Source organism: Sinocyclocheilus rhinocerous, unplaced genomic scaffold (genome assembly GCF_001515625.1).
Source record: "Sinocyclocheilus rhinocerous isolate Xijiao unplaced genomic scaffold, SAMN03320098_v1.1 scaffold2828, whole genome shotgun sequence".
NCBI lineage: Eukaryota > Metazoa > Chordata > Actinopteri > Cypriniformes > Cyprinidae > Sinocyclocheilus > Sinocyclocheilus rhinocerous.
In genome coordinates this window covers 159,341-179,466 of record NW_015656683.1, presented here as the reverse complement: position 1 = coordinate 179,466, position 20,126 = coordinate 159,341, and the positions used below count along the sequence as shown (strand labels likewise).

The window sequence follows — 20,126 nt, the reverse complement described above, 5'->3', positions numbered from 1 at the left end:
TACAGTAAGATTTAACTTCTACTGTTAATAAGATTTTGGTAGGCTACTATTAGATGGATAGCCTAAATGTCCTAATTCAGATGGGCTACCGGTTGTTGTTTTTTTTTTAATGGTATATCAAAAAGTGTATATTTTTTAAATGTGATTGTTGGTACATTTTAACAGTTTTTACCATACTTTCAAAACAAAAATTAAAATAGGAAAAATATGCAATATGAAAATAATTGAAGACAAAATGTGTTTTACTGAGAAAAAACAAGATTTGGTTTTTAAAAAGCCTTTTTCCAAAAGGTACATCTGGAAAAAGGGGAGTCGTCTTATAATCAGGATCATCTTATATTCGGGCCAATACGGTACTCTAATTCAGAGTTATGCAAAATCCAGAAATGAAGAACTGGCTTCTTTTTCAATTAATGAGTGTAAATTTAAATTTTATTGGCCGCACGCTACAGGAAATTGATTTGGAATTTTAATGGGAAAGAGAGAAAGGATATATCGAATTATTAAATATGGAGAAATATATAAACTGTTCACTACCTCAATTCAGGCTAATTTCAAATTCAGGAATTGAACTGAAATTTTAAAAGGTTTTCTCAATTCAATTTTGAATTGTACACAACCTTGATCCCCTCTAAAGTTTCAGGGCACATCAAGGAAGATCCTTGATCCTTCCTAGAGGAGAGGGGCATCTAAGGGAAATCACATCAGCTAGCCACTTGACTGCCTCAGGGTTCTTCTGTTTTTTAGGTTTGTTTGTTTTTTGTCTGAAGAAATTTAAGAAAAACATCTGAGAAAAAGTTAAAATATAATTGAAGAACTCCATTAAGTCTCCAGAGCTTTGAAAAAGCAACCTCCAAGCAATAAAAATTTCCTCCGGGTGGTTTCGCTCACCATTCGTTTAATTGTAGGTTATATAAGTTGAGATACCAGGGAAAATTGTCTTTTGAATGGTCTTATCTCTTTTCTTGAAAAATAGGACTCTCTTTTTGGAAGGGTCAGCACCCTACCCTTCAGACAAATATGGTTTAATCATAATTCAATCAATACTAAGAAAACAACCCTGAACCTCATTGCATTTGTGTGTTCTTCTAATCTTATAAATGCAGCTCTGCCGATTACAAACCATGAGACTGTGAACTGCCTCAGGTTTATATTGGTTTTTCAATGAATGCATGTATTCTAAAGGGTTCTCAATACAATGAACAGTCAGGCAGTTTCAATAGTGATTCACAGTCTGTTCAGCATAGCTTCATTGTAAGGCCAAAGCTTTTAAAGCCACTTTTTAGGTGTCATATGTTCTAATATGTACAATAATGTTGTTACAAAGATGACCTTAAAACTAGCCAGGTATTAGTGAAAATTAAACAACACTAAGCATTTGAAAACATTCGTAGAAATATAAATCCAGGCTATGTGAGAAGATGTAGCATGTGAATAGCAGAGATATTTCAGAGGCTTAGCAGAGTTATTGTTGATTCTTTGGGCCTTTGAAAAGCTATAATTTCTGATCTCAACATGGTAACCAATATATAATTTACTCATTGAGCTGGCACTTTTATATAGCTCAAACTCAAATCAAAAGTAAATTTAATTTCATTGTGCTTCCTAGCATTCAAAAGTTGACAAAATTGATTCTGAACTGTATTTTACCTTAGCATTTGTACCAGTGGTCAGTCCACCTTATACTCTGTTAAACTTAAAGGAACACTGTGCTTTAGCTCAGGGGTCCCTTTATCTTGCAATACAAATCTACAGCTCTTTCTGAAATATTGGGGTGCCTCAAGGCTCTAATCTAGGCCCGACCTAATCTTCTTATAAGGGCTTAAGTTAGAAAGATGCTCTACCAGCTGTGCACATACATTGGGAGGGTGAAATAAACAGGCTGGCAGTCAGACATATGTAGTCGTTTACTGTTTCCCCTGAGGTACAGATCTTCCTGATTTAAGAGTGCTGGGTATTCATTAACTACTGTACGGGTCTTGATGAGTGACCTTTTAATGTTCTTAATGCTTCAGCAGAAAACCAATACCAGACAGATGAAAAAACATCTGCTAATGTGTATGTAACTTGACCTACTACATACACATCAGCATACATTCAGAGTATAGGCTATTTATATTCATTAGGGTTGAGAACTGAGAAAGGAGTCTTATTCAGAACTAGTTCTGTTCTTTGAAAAAAAAAGCTGAATGATTTCTATGAATTTTGGTTCTGGAAATGGCATGCATTCTTTTGACTCTTATTAACCAGTTCTTTTTAGTGAATCAAAAACCCTTCAAAATCAGTCCAGTTCTTTTATAAAAGAAAATAATGAATGATGCTACCAAATTTATCTGGTTAAATTTGTGTAATATATTTTTAAAAATAGTTTAAAAACTAAAAAACTACATTTATTTATATGCATTTGCACCTCCTTAATTGTATTAATTTAAAAAATCCTGGCAAAAGGTGTGTTTACACATAATATTAAAATGTATTTCTGATTTGTTATATTTGTTCTGTATAAATCTGAAGTCATCTTATTTGCCAGCAAAATAAAAAATAGATACTTCTATCTCAGAAGTACTGAAAGAATCATTAAAAATATTATTTTTATATCGCTAATAGAAATCAGAATCGTTCAATATTAATACAATATTTATATTAAAGATAGTACAATACAGATCAGAATCAATTTATTAAAGTTTTGGATGCCTAAATCTCAAATCGCTATTAAAAATCTATTGCCTTGTTTTTTTTTGTGTTTTTTTTGTCATTTTAGACAAAAGAACTTTAATGAAAGTTATGTATCATTTACTGTACATTTCAGATGTTGGTAATTTTTTCTGTCATAAAAACTTGCATACAATGGATATATAACATATTTAACATTGATATTGCACTCAGGTTCAAGGTTTCAACCGAAGACCCCTAGAGCACTTTCAGACCCCTTCAAAAACACACGAGTCTTAAATGTGGTCAAGCTCCAGTTGTTTTACAAATTAGACACTTGTAAGGCCAAACGCCTGAAAGCAACGCCCGTCAACACGCATTAAGGGATCACTACGCCATTCGCCCTGAATTACACAGCAACCCGAGGCCTAAAAAATATCTTATGATACAATGTGAAAGCAGAAATCCCAACGAGCAAGTCTTAGCGCTTTGGGCAGACCAGATGTGGGGGATTACTCTTAATCTGTAAAATGGCCACACAACTCTAGCGCTTCTTCTCCAGTTCATTTATCACTAATGTTGCACGGCAGTAAGACGCGGGAACCTGAGCACTGACTCACTACGAGAGCCACACAAATCAAAACACACACACACACACACTCACACACACACACATGCGTTCACACATATAGCACAATTTGTGCTGGCTCAGAGTATGTGGCTTCATTAGCCGGTTTGAAATGATAAATAGTTTATTGTGTGTAGGGGGGGATGTGCCCGAGGCTGTCAAAAGCAGACTGTTCCTCCCCCTCCCTCCAGCTCCGCTGAGGCTATTAAAACGGCATCGTGCTAAAATGTAAAACAGTTTTTCTGAGCCAATAGGTGATGACATCCTGAGAAGGGCCCTCTGCGTATCTTTGAAACATCTCACGAGCATCTCCGAAGCAGATAACGGCACCTCGCTGACAATCTGATAAGTTACTAGCGGGTCAAAGCGATGCAACATGCTTGTTGTAGCCTGAGGTGAATGAGAAAAAATATTCTACTTCCTTTGTAAGGTGAGACAGGTAAACAAGGCAGGGGATATGACTTCAAAATGAGCGTGCATTCTCTCGTAGCATGCATAAGGTTAATTAAAAAAGAAAGGTAACAATGGTTCCCCAACTGTAGAGTTGTCAAACTGAGATGTGTGGGTCAAAAAACAACGTTCTTTGTATAAAGATTGCAGGTCTTTCTGGGTAAATGCACAATGTGGTATTTATCGAAGGCATTTGCAGAGAAGCAGTCATACTTTGAGCTCTGCGTCCTCTCACCATCTCAAAGGAAATAAGTGGGTGCCAGTGCGAATAGAGGAAATCAACACTTCAATGGTACATGTTGCTTCACGAAATGGCCGTCATGTGCAGCTAAAGTGGGTCTAAAATCTCGGGCATCAATTTTTAATCATAGTCCTCTTCCACTGACCACTAAACCTCGTTTCTGCAAACCTTAGATAACTCTGACTTGGCTCAAAAATCTTTAAATGGAGACTTTTTTATAAAATCTTTTAATCTCAAGAGTATCTGAAAAGACCTCCACAGTGTCTCATACTGGGCTCAGATTTACCAATATGTCCACAATCAAAAATGAAAGACTTCAACATGGTCTCAAAATATCTTAAAATATCACAGAATCTGTGCTACCCTATTTACATTAATTGTATTATTTTATTTACTAATTCTATGTATCTAGTCTTTTATTATTTTATTATTATTGTTTTTATTTAATATTATATAATAACTTATTATTAATAATAAATTATTGCATAATAATAAACAACATTCATAATAGGAAATGCTTCTTGAGCAGCAAATCAGTGTATTAGAATGATTTCTGGTGGATCATGTGACACCGAAGACCGGAGTAATGATGCTGAAAATTCAGCTTTGCATCACAGGAATAAAAGGCATTTTAAAATATATTAAAACAGACAACAGTTGCTTTAAATTGTAATAATAATTCAAAATATTTCAGTTTTACTGTATTTTGATCAAATAAATGCAACATTGGTGATCTTAAGAGATTTCTTTGAAAACTTTTTTTTTTTTTTAATCCTACTTTAATTTGGTCAATTCTGCGTTGCATTGTTTGGAGCGTTTTGCTGAAGTAGCAATGTTATGTCTAAAACATAAGTTACTTAATACCAACTTTTCTTTAATGAACTGTTGTAAAAAAAAAAAAAGAAGTCACATTCGTAACTGTGGTGAATTAAAATGCAGTATTCAAAGACAAAGACAAAGTTGATACTTTGGTAACTGCATGAGCGCCCACTGAAAAATAAACTTTGAGAGTGTGCACAATATCTTCAAAGCAAAGCATATATTTACTGCTATATACAACAAAAAGTGTTTGCAACTGTAGTGTGTGTCCACTCAACTGACTGTTGACATGATTTAGCCTCAGCGTGTGGTGCGTTTGTGTGTGTGCAGCTTGTGCATGCGTAACTCGGCAGAGTGGCAAGCAGCAGTGACAGTGCCTTCTCTCAGCAGGCTTGCCTGTCAGTGCACTCCAAGGACAGGCAGCGATGTGTGCAGGCAGCGATTTGTCTTTCAGACCTCTTCTGGGCTCCAGAGAGCAGCTTCTGCAGCGATGCCATAAGTCACTATTCACACTCTTCCTCTCTGCTCCCTAATGGCTGACACACAGAAGTCAGCTCCGGCTTTGCTCTGACATGCTGGATCAAAAATGCAACACACACTCACACTCACGGACCAACGGATGCCATATGAGAGAAAGTAAATGCACAAGATGTAAAAGCGAACAGTGTCTCTTATTTGTGAGATGCCAACAGTGAGCAAACAGATCTCAAAATGCTATTTCACTATGTTTGAGCAGCAAGTGAAATGTTGTTTCAGTTGTCTTGTGCACAAGAAGTTCTACATCCTTCAAGCAAAAGCTCAAAGGAATGAGACATTTTCAGGAGAAACCTAGTTGTGGCATTTAGTTTGGAAGTCTAAAATGAACAAGATTCCAAAGGAACTTTACATAATTTTACTGAAACATAATGGAAACTAGAGAAAATGTTTCATCTACAGAGTCATTACTGTCACCTTAAAACAAAAATTATTTAAATGTATTTTTGTTAATTGAAATAAAGATGAAAATAAATGAAATATATAAAAATAAAAGATGAAAAACTTAAAAGGAAAATAAAAATGTTTTCTTGGCAAATAAAATACATTTTTAAATAGTTACTATAAATAGTTGCATTATTAAAATGATGAAAGAAAACTGAAAAATAAAGCTCATAAATAAAAAAAGATAAGTAGAAATATTTAAAAAATTATAAAATTCATAATAATGAAAAAAGCATATAACAAAATTACTAAAACTATAATTAAAATTAAAAATGAAATTTGAAAAATAAAAGTTAATTCAAAATATTAATAAATACTATAAACGAATATAAATAATACTAAAATAACACTGGTCATCTGGGGGAAAACACAGCAATAGTTCTGATTCGATTCTGATAACAATTCTACTACATTTACGACTCACTGCCAAAGAAAATATGCAAAAATGTTACTTTTAACTGGGGCAGTACCATCAAAGGTACACCTACTGTATGTATGTTAACTACCACTAAATAGTACATATTAGTACTTCAATAACATGAGGTTGAGTAAAGTGATTTTTTTATTTTGGGGTGAACTATCCCTTTAAACTAGCTGTGTCAACTATTTATTGTCTTTTCTATCACCACATTCAATTCAGACTGCCACTCAAAACATAATTTATTTTTCTGTTGCAGAAGCTCTGTTGAACAGAAAACATAATGGTCTTACCTTATATGCCATAATATAACCCCAAAGGCCACAATATATCTAAAAACACAGGTGATGGAGGACTTTGAAGTGTTTCAACTCAGCAATTGAGAAAGAAAAAGCAAATCGAAAAATTCCATCACTCATGGGAAGTCACAGCTTGTGGTGGTTAATAATGGTCATTTATTTCTGTTACAGAGAGACATTTTTCCCCCAGAATGCCATAGTTAGAAAGTGCCAAGAAATACTACTGGGAGGAAATGTCTCGCTGAAAGAATCTGAGATACATTTCCATAAAACGCTGCAGTATTGTAAGGGTCAGGCAAAATGTTTTCAAGTTACATCTTTAAAAATACAAAATAGAAGGAACAGAAGGACACTGTCAATGGAAATCTTTTTAAAATTCAGCGTATTATGCACAGACGTTCAATAAATTGCAGCTTTCACACACTTATGAACACCATCACGAAATGCACTTCGGTTCAGAATGGGGACCTTCAAGAATTAGCCGATAATTTGCACACAAAACCCCCTGAATGGCGTACGTTTTGAACTCTGGCATGTGCTGAGCATTTCAAATGACACAGCCGGTTAGGGCTTCACAGTGCAGAAACTAATTAGATTGTCCATAATGGATTCCATCTCACTTTATATGATGTGACTTGACAGCTGCCAAAGCAGTTGTGAAGTATGAAGCTGTTTTTTGTGTGTGTGTGTGTGTGTGTCTGAGTGCAATAATTCGTCCCCTCACAGTGCAGAAACTAATTAGATTGTCCATAATGGATTCCATCTCACTTTATATGATGTGACGTGACAGCTGCCAAAGCTGTTGTAAAGTATGAAACTGTTTTTTTTTTTTTGTGTGTAAGTGTGTGTCTGAGTGCAATCATTCGGCCCCTCATCTCCGGTTTTCCAACTACGAAGTGTATATGCTTCTAAAATCCCTGTTAGTCGATGATCAGCTCTCTCAGCCGAGGTCAAATCCATTTGCGCCTCCTGTAGGTGGCATCACACCAGGATGACCCCGGGTCACAGCGGCACCAAAAACAGCCTTTTAAAAGCCATCAGAAGTCCCAAGCCACATGCACAATCTCTGGGACGTTATGTCAACAAAAAAGACACAGTAAAAGTAAAGGTGGGACTAGTACCTGACACACATGGTCCAGATTTTGGGCTGCGGTGCTCATGAGGAATGCAGAGATCTACAGTATTTCTATTCAATGTTGACCATTTACAGAGTCACACAGCAGTTCCACTTGTGATATTTTCATAAACTGACACCTTTCTCTTTTTGCATTCTGCTAAGCCTCATATACACAACCGGACCAATCATTTCACAAGTGGGCCATTTAACAGCCCTGTTTTGTTGAATTGTAAAAATCCTATTGATGGTCAAAAACCAGTTAACTGAAAAGGTTTCATGGTTGCCTAGGAAAGCAAAACAGAACGTTTCCACAACAATTTTCACTGATGACACTAGATGTTGAGAGAAAAAGCAATGCAATACCAAGCAGACATGAGAACTACTCCTACCTACTTGAATGAAGACCCTAAATCTCTCAAACGGTTTGCCAAGATTACGTTTTGTATAACATGTCTCCAATTGCAAAAAAACTATAGTTTTCAGATTGATCCTGCTATTTTGCATGCAACCAACAGATCAGGTGATGTTTTTTCAATCAAAGCAATCCTTTCCCACCACACTGAGTGTTGCAAATTATAAAATACCTACATGAAAGTCAATTACACAATTAATTCATCATTTTTATACATAGGATTAATGATAAAGCACATTCTGCCTCATTTGGGAAGTGAAAAAGCTAATGAAGCACGAAATCTGAAATCTGATCTACAATTGCGATTTCTGAATTTGTAAGCCATAATTTCCCAAGAGGAAAGTGATAATTGGCATGATCCAGTGGTTGATTTGGATAAAGGAGTCTCTATGCTAATCAGAAGAAAAAGGTGACGATTTAATAAGAATGACGGAACAGTAAAACTGTCCTTCAATACTCTCAATAGCTCTTGATAACTCTACAGGTGAGTTTTTCAACATTTAAAGTATTAGCAGCATCCCACCTGGACCTCCAAAATGTAGTACTAGTAATAGCTCTATTAATAACATGAAAAAATTACAACTATTATTACCTTTTATAATGCGCAAATAAAGGAGGGGTTTTCAATCTTTACAGACCTACTCTTCTCACAGATTTTTTTTTTTCTGTAATACGACTAGAATACTCTGTAATATGTACAGAAAATGTACAAAAATATTATAAAATTGTATTAAAAATGAATATTACAAAATTAAACAGATCATAAGTTAAATGTAACGTTTATAATTAAATGTTAAAATATACACTACCATGCAAATGTGTGAAGTCAGTCATTTTTTTATCAAATTAATTATTTTGTTCATCAAGGACGCATTAAATTGGTCAAAAGTGACACTACTGAGTTTTATTCTGTTACTATTCTATTTCTAATAAATTCTGTTCTTCTGAACTTTCTAATCATCAAAACATTTGAAACTGTCAAACACAAAAAATCTTACTTACCTTTTATTTTTTTACTTTTTTTTACTTTATGCTTCATATCTGCTTATATAGAGCATATACAGCATACAGTACATATATCATATATGTCTACCCACAGGGCCTGCGTAGGAACTCCAAGGTCCTCCAGGTGCTCTACAACAATGTCTGCTTGCAGAAATAATGAAATATTGCAAACAATTAGGCTAGTGCCATGTTTCAGTGAGATGTGATATGGGGGTGACATTAGTCTAATTATTTTTCCTTCGACCCAGTCAAATGAAGAAGGTTGTGGTTATGTTGCTAGGTGTCACATTCCAATAAGACACTTGATATGACCGTGGCCACTGTAAAGTTGGTTGGCCAGGTTTTAGTGTTACATTTACAAGAGCCTAAAATAGATGAGGTGGATCTCTATAATGCCTTGTTTTCTGACCACTATTGACAGCAAAGGTTTGGGAAAGTTATGGAGAAATCTGAATGTGACACTACAGGAAATCTATAGTGGCAGTCAGTGGGTGGTTGACAGAAAGCAAGCAGCAGAGCTGGATGTCGTAATGAGCAATGCCTTAGATATAAAGCTCTGTGAGACATTATACAGGCCAGAATGGCCATTAGCATCCTCTCTATATGGCTTCAAGCTAAAAGGAGCTTTCAGCAAAGCCCCAGTTTTCAAAATAGACCCTATCATCAACATGCATCACTGTTGTATCTGCAGAAAATCATCTCTTCTTCAGTTCATTTTGAGAAAGAATGATTATATGATTGGTGTGCTGTTGCTTGGCTACCAAAAAAAAATAAAAATGTGTGAGTTTTGTTTGACGTCGAAAAACCACTAGATCACTGATGTGAAACTACTAACCGCAGAGCAGTCAAAAACATATGTTGGCCTCAGCACACAATACATCAAACAGTGTATCAATCGTTTTTGTCCACACAATAAAATCACATATGCAAGTCAACAACCTGAGAAACAGAATGAAAGATCAGATTTGCACAAATCTTTAAAACAGAGAACCAAAAAGAGAAGAAACAAGGACAAGGATAGGACAATTAGATTCAAAATTCATGAACTGAAACACATACACAAATAATAATAATAATAACAATAATAATAATAATCATCATCGTCATCATTTTCCCACACTATTTTTCAATAAATCAACATAAATTATACTTAATCATTTAGCAACAAATATAATATAATATAATATAATATAATATAATATAATATTTACAAATATTAAAACTATATTAATATATTAACATACCAAAATAAATTTAATACTAAAAATAACATATGCCTACATATATTTTTATATTTATGAAAATGCCGGGGACTTCTGATCATATTTTAAGTGATGATGCATCTTTAATTCAAAAGTTACGACACAATTTTTATGAAACTTAAAAGCTAAAAATGCACATTAACAATATCGCAATATTCACAATCATCATTAGAGAGATGAAAAGTCACATTTTTTACTGACCCTCATGCTGTTCTGCTGAACACAAAAGAAATTCTGAATACTGTTGGCAACAAAACACGACTCCCATAACATTTTTCAATACAATGGAAGTCAATGAGGACCATCAACTGTTTGGTTACCAACATTCTTTAAAAAAAAATCTCTTTTACGTCTCACAGAAGAAAGAAACTCATACAGGTTTGGAACAACTTGAAGGTTAGAAAATTAATTATTATTTTTCAATATATAATCAATATATAATTCAATATATATTGCCCAGTAGTGTAGCCCTAGGTCTAGTTATGAGATCAGACAATCTGACGAGGACAGAGCTCAGAATCCTGTTTCAGACGTGCTTAATCTCCATCTCTCATTTTTAAAACCACTCATCTTCAAAATGGCCATGACAGCGATGGAGATCAGAAAAGCCGAGGTATTCTGCCTTAAACCATTACTTGCACTTAGTCTTAAAAGATCTGGTGATCTCTCACATTAACTGCCCTTCCCCCAGAGCGCCTAAAACAACATCCAGTTTGTAAATCCCACCAATTGACTGGCAGAAAGTAAATCTTCCTGTCCTGCATACTGCTGAATTTCTGAAAGTGACAATTATATTAGCGTTTGTACAGAAATCAGCTGAAAAGCCAATACACACTGATTTCCTGATGCGATAGAAGCATACCACCAGTCGTGATAATGGCCAATATAACTTCATTAGCACACAGACCTACAAATCATCTACAAGATGCTCTCAACATTTCACTTACGACTGCAAGCCATAGTGTCAGGATCATTTCATTTGCTGATGATAGCAAGAAAACTAGTTTAACCACTGGCTGAACACATCAACAGAACTGTCTGCCACAACTTTGCCCCAAGTGTCAATGGCACTAAAGACCTTTTAAGAAACATAAACAGAAATCTGAACAGCAACAGCAGGATTTGCAGTAATGGTTTGTAAGATGAGACAAGTGAGGCTGTGCTAAAAAAAATGTAGTCATACCATAATATAGATACAGTAGATAGATAGACAGACAGACAGACAGACAGACAGATAGACAGATAGATAGATAGATAGATAGATAGATTTTATTTAACTTTAATATTTAAATTGTGTTTTTTAACTAAGAGATTAAGTTTATCAGAATCAGAAACTTACTTTAAGAGATAAGTTTATTTTTTACTACATGTTGATACAGTATTTTGATGTATTATTAAGTAAATCGACCCACTACAATCTTTTATCAGTGTTCCTGATATTGATTAACACATCAGACTTCCTTAAAAAATTCCCTCATGAAACACCACTGAGAAACTGGTGGATGTTTTAGGAAACTCAACACTAAAGGTCTCCAATGAATTACCTGAAACATACTGATAAAGACAACAGATGCATATCCGTTCTGTGAATCCCTTGCAGACCGCATGCAGTATGAGCAAATGAACGTGCCGTTTTATCGCTGCACCAGAGGAAGTATCTTTATCTGTGTTATCACTGTCCGTTATTGCTACACAAAAGTGTACGAATGGAAGGCCACTCAAGGGTCAATTCCAACAGCAGCAAAAATTGCATGCTCTGGCCTTCCCATACATTGAACAAATCTCTGCCAAACATTGTCACGTACAAATCCCTCATACTGCCAGATTCAATCCACCTAGATCATAATCTGTCCACCCCAATTGGCTCCAACAGGAGATTCTGTCTCCTAATAACACAATCCACCACATTCAAAATCAGCTTTTATTCCCCCGGCAACAAACAAAAAACTGACTGCCTTAAGCACTTGCTTTATATGATTATCTTTCCTCTAATACATTGGACTAATAGGCTTTGTGGCTATAATTTTCACACTCCCCTGTTCATTATAATACAGCAAATGCCACTCCATCTGTATTTATTTCACCATATGTGGCTGTTTATTAGATTGGATAACTCTGTTGATTCCCTGTAATGTACTATTTTGTATTTGTTGCAATGCATCATATTATCCTGTTTAACACCGCTCTGTTTCATGGCCTTTGACTCAACGATACGTAAATGCATTGAATTATTATTGCAAAATTTTGAAGTGGTATGCATTGTTTAAACAAAGCACACCTTTCATGCAAAAATAAGCTTGTTAGCTTTAAAAAAAATTTTTTTACAAATTAAGGAAAATTTAAGAAATTAATATAAATGAATATTAAAATATTAATATAATTGTCACGAATCCGGTCCGTGGACTTCCGTCCGATTGCCACCAGAGGTCGCTCGTCCATTATATTGACTCTCTCACTACACAGTAGGGCTGTGCGATTAATCGAAATCGTCATAAAATCGCGATAAATTGACTATCTCACTACACAGACTGTTAAACGTCACCACGGACTACACTTCACTGATTACACTCTTTCACCTGCAACCAATGACACACACTATATAACACCCACTCAGATCCTTCTCGTTGCCGAGTATTGTTTGCGCATATCGCTACGTTAGTGATAGCAATGTTACGGAGCCCTTTTCCAAGTCTTGTATTAGTTCCTAGTTCTAGTCTAGTCTAGTCTCATTGTGTTGCCTGATTGCCTGATTATCTGCCTCCCTTTACTGGACTAGCGCCTGTTTGTGGATTACCTGTTTGCCTTGCCCTCTGGATTACATTCGCCGATCGAAGACCCTCGTCTGCCCTAGGAATACTCTTTGCCTTGCCTGTGATGTACCTGTGTTGTTATATGACCCTTCCCGTTTTTTGACCACGCCTTTGTAATAAAGCCTTGAACATGGATCCGCACGTCTCATGTTCTGATTACTCCGTAACAATGATAATATTTTTTACAAATATTATGGACCATGGTATCAGATGGTAATTTGGTATAGGCTATACCCAATTAAATAAATGATATAAATGTTTTTTTTTGTTTTTTTTGGGGGGGGGTCATAAAAATATATATAATGTTACATAAGAATGCCATGGCCTAGCAGCACACACACATGCTCTAGACAAGTTGAGTTGTGGTCCTCGTGGGAGATCCAGGTCTGCCTTCTGTTCCTGTTCCCACTAATTCCCTGTCGCCTCTCTACTGCCTGTGTCAATAAAAATAGCACAAACCACCAAAAATAAAAGCTGTGAAAACTGCTGACTCTTGAACACAACTGGTCAAGCAACATCACTGACTATGTCCATTGCTCTGGTGGGAGTTATATTGTGCTGCAGAATAAAAGTGCCACTTTGAAATTGTAATAAAACCTCATCCTTGTCTCCCTTGCACGAGCTGAACACAATTTGCATGGTGCACTTTTCCACTGGGAGAATTGACAAGATGCATGTTTTTGCATTTAAATATACTGTGTGCCAAAGTGGTACAACTGCTTAATGAATTCAAATTAGTCAACTGTTGCGGTTAGTCAACAGAGTCCACATATTTTTAGCACACCGTCTTCAGTTTCATTCAGGTTGACTAAAGATGGGTGTAATCTCAAAAGCGGAGAAGAAATGTCAAACACAAGATAAATACCAAAAGGTGTGTCTCTAGTCCTGAATTAAATAAAGATGGCTTTTGCAAAATGTCAACAGATCTGACCCAGAGCAAATTAGATTGTTTATTCTTATACCTCATCTAAAAAATCATTCCTTATTGTTGAAGGTGAGAAGGAAGAGACACGTCAGGGATCATCTGAGTGATGTCAGGGGTTAAACCAAATAACATTCGCTCCATCACACTGAAAAAACGATCCATGACAGTTTGATATACAGACGCCATCTAGGAGAGCCTTTGATGGCCTATAATTATACAACTACTCTTAGAGCGAGACCCTCGCCTGTGGGACTCCATATATCAGAATTCATACGCCCCCAAATAGCCCCACAATCCTGTGATGGATATCCAGCACAGATAACAGCAGAGAAGGGAAAACCATATATCTGCAGGGACTTTATAGCTTTCACATTCATCCACTGTCAGTGTGCTACAACCAAGGCCAGAAGACTTTATTATGCAGACAGGAGAGACTGACGAGAAACAAGGTATGGCTGAAAGGATAGGGTTGAGATTCTGATAGCATTTCCAGCCACAATAAACACCGGAACACCACAAAGAATGCACATGGAGGGATTTTAAAAGATTTTTTTTTTTAATTTGAAACCACAGTTGATTGATTTAATCCCATTTTTTTTCCTGGATCAAACATTAAATAGCATAAGTACTATTGTGGGGGGAAATAAACGGCTTTGAGAAGAGAATAAGCAGGGTTTTGTCATTAATACGGCTGAAAAAGCACATGAGCGTCACGACATAATGAAACGGGAAGTGTTTTAGAGTCGTCGCAGCATACTTATTAAGCTAGAGGACACTCTAGGTATCTAGTGTTTTATCCTGTACACACATAATGGCTATGTTCAGTCATGCGGTTACAGCTTTCATTACAGAACAGCAGGCTTCCAGGTTTTTGGAGGAGTGTTTAATTGGCAGCGCCGTGTTTGACAAGCATCCAGAAGAAATGAATTTCAGCCCAAATGTTTGGACTTTCCATCCCCATTGTGTCCAGCACACAATTGGTAAACATCTCTCACATTGTCTTTGTTTGGCCGCATTGAATTGCTGTGTGCGCCAATGGGGAATTGCTGGCCAGAAAGCAGGCAACGGCTGGGCACGACTTCACAGATTCTCCAAAGATTAACTCTAGAGATAAAGTATCTACACTTCATCCTGATGAAAAGCTACCCAGGCTGTCAGCAAGTCTGTTCACTTTGCAAATCCTAATAGCTACTACAACTTAAGCAGCTTGACACATTTGAGAGGGAAATGAATTGATAAAACTCTATTTAACTTCAGGTGGCTGCTATCATCCTGTGCTGAGATGAAGTCTGCAAGTTATAATGGCCAATACTAATTTTTCCGACTCTCCAGGATGGCAAATGTTTCTTACAGCTTTCAAAATTTTCAATCCCTCCAGCCCTTTATAGTAAAATGCCTTTAAGTAAAAAAAGCAGACAAGCAAATCAATTACCTGAAGATGTTTTAGCCTGCAGTTTCCAGGGTTAAAAATACAGTGGCAGCTTAAAGAAACAGACCGTTCGCTCAAGAACAGATATTCTGTCATTCTTTACTCACCTTCATAACGTTCCAAACACGAATGAGAAGGAAAGGATATGTTTGGCAGGATGTTCATGCTATTCTTTCCAATACAATGACAGTGAATGGTGACCAGGGTCTGTCAAGCCCCAGAAATGACAAGACGGCGACATAAAAATTCAGAATGCATCATAAAAACAGCAGTCTATACAAACCGTGCACTATATTCCAAGTCAGAAGACATGCAATCAATTCTCTTTAATCCGCTCTCAAATCTCATTTGTGTAAAGTGAATATGAGAACATCCAAATTTGGCATGTCACAATTAGGTTAAAGACACAGGAAAACCAAAGACATTTTGCAAACCGTTGAATATATGTGAAAGAGGATGAGATTTGAGATTAGCATCCACACCAATGAACGATTACATTAAGTTTACTATAAACGCATACTGCAGTTATGACGTCTGCCGCTTTAAATGCTCGAGTTCTTTAAATTCTCTGATTCACTGTCAACATTTTTATAAGCTGGAAAAAAAATTGTTCTGAAAGAGATTTCTACGATATCGCTCCTCTCTTTCATTATCGTTATAGCTGTGGTATGGACATACACTCTTAAAAATAAAAGTTCCAAAAGGATGCAATAGAAGAACCATTTTGGGTTGCCCAAAGAACCATTATTTTCAAAACATTTTAATCATCTGAAGAACCTTTTCCACTTGTCCAATGTTAATGTTCTTCAAAGGTTCCTCATGGAACCATAGATGACAATAAAAGAACCTTTACTTTCAACAGTGAACCTATTCTCATAGAATTAGAATGTTTATTAAAACATATAGTTATCCTTCTTGGTGTGATATAGTTATCCTTCTTGGTGTGAACATCCCTGCACATTGTAGTGCACGATTTGTGTAGGGATATTTTTAAGGTCCTTTTGGTGACCATTCATCACCATTCACTTTAATTGCATACAAAACGGCTTCCAAAAATCTTTTTTCGCGTTCCACAGATGAAAGAAAAAAATAATCATACTCCTTAAATCTCTTTCTAGGCAGCGCTTACTTATCCAAAGCAATTAGTTATAAGACACAGAATAGTCAAGAAGACAAATGCTAAAATGTATTACTATAATTTCATCAAATAATATTTGTTTCAACAAATAGTTTAGCCTAATCCTCAAGGTCTGTAAGCATGGCGTGATTTGTTAATAGCGGCATGTGCTTTAACTTTAATTGCATACAAAACGGCTTCCAAAAATCTTTTTTCGCGTTCCACAGATGAAAGAAAATCATACGACTTTGGAAAGCCATGAAGGTCAGTAAATAACGGCAGGATTTTTTGTTTTAAAAATCACTGCAGCTGTTTTGCTCTAGAGTGTGACCGTGTGTGTCTGCAGGAGTAGACCTTAAAGAATACCACAGGTGGGCCGACAATGAAAAATCCCCAGGAGCAAGGAGCTAATGAGTCCATCTGACCATACCATACAATAATGTTACTACCTGCAACTTAAACTAGCTGACTGTGACTCCTTTGGCTATTATATAACACACACACCATATATCAGGTTGCTGATGCTAAAACATGCAAATCCTTCTTTTAACTGTACGCCTGTCTCACAGGACCCATAAGCCTATTTTTAACCAATGCACAACGGACCAGGGGCTTCACCTATTATATTCAACTGTAAAAATCAAGGCACAAAGTACAGCACAATGAATTACAAATCATGTCCATCAAAGTCTGAATGCTCCAGCACAGCAGGTGAACAGTTTTATTCCTCCCATGAGATCCCTCCTCTCTCTCTTATTCTCTCTCCCAAGTGAATATTTTATTAATAAACATCAGTCAGAAATGGATGGCAGACAAATGCACGTTGATTAATTAACAACCCCTAAAATAACTTATGCAGCACAAAGCAAACAAGCTCAGGCAGTTTGATAAACTGGCACGACACTTCAGTTGTGCTGCGTGTTAAAATGACTCAGTTACACAAGACGGGCAAATAAAGAAGTGCCATTAGAACAAGCGGCTCGTGTTGATGTTGACGCTTCAAAAGCAGGGCTTGACATATTCCTGAAAGGGCATTGTATTATGCACACTTTACACCCCCACTGAGAGAAGGTTAGAGGATGCCACGTGAGGATGATAGCAGAAATAAACAGCTGTTACTGCCGTGATCCCATCCTTAAACCGCTATAATCAGGATTGCAATAAACAGCGTGTTATGTACGTTCCCCCCTAAATGCTCACAGCAGATTACAGTGGCTGTGAAATGCAGGCAGTGGTGAGATATAGATTTTTCAAACGAGCTTTGTGCGAGATAAAGAAAGCAAAGATGCAACACCCTTCAGCGTGCTGAGCTCCACCATCAGATCTGTGATGTGCTCTCTCTGCTGTGAATGCATGAACTTCCAGCATTCACGAGTGAAATTTTCGGGCAGGCATGCAGTCGCTCATACATGGAGGGACTGAGCTTAATCCCTTAGTTCTGTGTGAGCTGCATAATAGAAACAAATGTATTCCCTCGTGTGCAGAGGGCACGGAGAGAGGTATCATCTGACACTGGTACTATATCAATCTAAATACTTGAGAACTAAAGGGGCTTATTATTTACTAGCAATAAACTTATTTTAAGCCAATGAATCTGTCAATATTTTGGTATTGTCAGATTATCGCAATCCGCTAGTACGACTGTTGGTTGCGAAATTTACCAAAGGATTTTATGCTTTCAAAATCATTTTTAGTGATTCTTAGTAAGTATTGTATGTAGCAAATGTTTTGTACATTTAAATATTATATATATATATATATATACTCCTTAAATCTCTTTCTAGGCAGCGCTTACTTATCCAAAGCAATTAGTTATAAGACACAGAATAGTCAAGAAGACAAATGCTAAAATGTATTACTATAATTTCATCAAATAATATTTGTTTCAACAAATAGTTTAGCCTAATCCTCAAGGTCTGTAAGCATGGCGTGATTTGTTAATAGCGGCATGTGCTTTAAAATATTCAGTTCCGAGTAATATTTATGTTTGCTGTCTATATAAAACGCAATGAGACCTGCATATGGTCATATCTATAGTTTTTGACCTGCCTGAACATCACGAATGCATCGACACAGGTCTAGTAGCTCCCTACATGACGCGCGTGCAACATACCTGCGATTTATGCTGCTGTCCATCCTCGAGTTCTGAAACACTGTTCATGATTTTCCATCGATCATTTACCATTCTCTGGAATACAAATGTATTCCCTCGTGTGCAGAGGGCACGGAGAGAGGTATCATCTGACACTGGTACTATATCAATCTAAATACTTGAGAACTAAAGGGGCTTATTATTTACTAGCAATAAACTTATTTTAAGCCAATGAATCTGTCAATATTTTGGTATTGTCAGATTATCGCAATCCGCTAGTACGACTGTTGGTTGCGAAATTTACCAAAGGATTTTATGCTTTCAAAATCATTTTTAGTGATTCTTAGTAAGTATTGTATGTAGCAAATGTTTTGTACATTTAAATATTATATATATATATATATATATATTATTCTATATAAAACGCAATGAGACCTGCATATGGTCATATCTATAGTTTTTGACCTGCCTGAACATCACGAATGCATCGACACAGGTCTAGTAGCTCCCTACATGACGCGCGTGCAACATACCTGCGATTTATGCTGCTGTCCATCCTCGAGTTCTGAAACACTGTTCATGATTTTCCATCGATCATTTACCATTCTCTGGAATCCTTACCATCCGAGAGTTGTTTTCATGGGCATGAGGAGAGAACGGGACTGTCAGTCTTAAATTCCAGCATCCAAGTAAGAGAAAAGGGAGAGAACACAACAGTCTACGGGAACTAAAACTACTTCACAAGATGATCCGCACAAACCTACAGAACACCGGGGCACAGAACTAGAGATCCACACTCATTTTGTAAAAGAAAAATATACGTACTTTAAGGGACTTGTCCCTCACCCCCAAAAAGAAACAAACAAGAAAATGCAGTCCGAAAGCAGATCCGATCTCCTCAACGCACTCAAATACTGAGGCGAAGGTGTGACGGTTTGCTGGATGATGCGTTCCGTTCGTTGGCAGGTATTCCTCCTCGGATATAAAACTTTCCCTGTTCAGTCTGTGAGAAACAAAAAAGACGTGGATTTAGATAATAAACCATTAAGTTATGCAAAATAACTGTGTGCTACGCGTCCGTTTGATTAGCTTCATTCCTGTGGTGTAAGGAAGGACACGTTTGTGGTGGAGCTCCTGAAATCCACCCCCCTCCCTATCTCGCGCTTACACAGCGATGTCCGATCCGTGAGCGTATCGTTCTTTTGAGTCGGATCTTTTCAATGATTCATTCGAACCGGTTCACTAAACCGGTCTGAACTATTTGCTCACCGCACTAAACTGAACGATTCGGTCACGAGTGAACAACTCTCTGCCTCATTCAACCGGAAAGCGAACATGTCCGAATCACAATGAGCCGAGAACTGATGAGTGAGCTGGCAGTAAAGAGCATTTGGAGCCTATCGAGGATTTTTCTGATGGAACGAATAGCAGAAATGTAAAACGTAGGCCTACTTCGTATTCTAATAGGCTTA

General features: G+C 36.7%; 1 protein-coding gene across 1 annotated transcript in view; it reads right to left on the bottom strand.

The window, feature by feature from the left end:
• LOC107720808 (fibrinogen C domain-containing protein 1-B-like) overlaps positions 1–19,753 on the bottom strand; it is a gene marked incomplete at its 3' end in the record, with an annotated part of 69,133 nt that extends 49,380 nt beyond the window's left edge. The window contains exons 1-2 of the mRNA XM_016528639.1: positions 19,257–19,753; positions 18,676–18,744 (exon numbers count right to left, since the gene is read on the bottom strand). Of these exons, the coding sequence (XP_016384125.1) occupies positions 18,676–18,744; positions 19,257–19,259 (72 nt within the window). The remainder of the gene's footprint in view (positions 1–18,675; positions 18,745–19,256) is intronic.
• Positions 19,754–20,126: the final 373 nt, after the last annotated feature.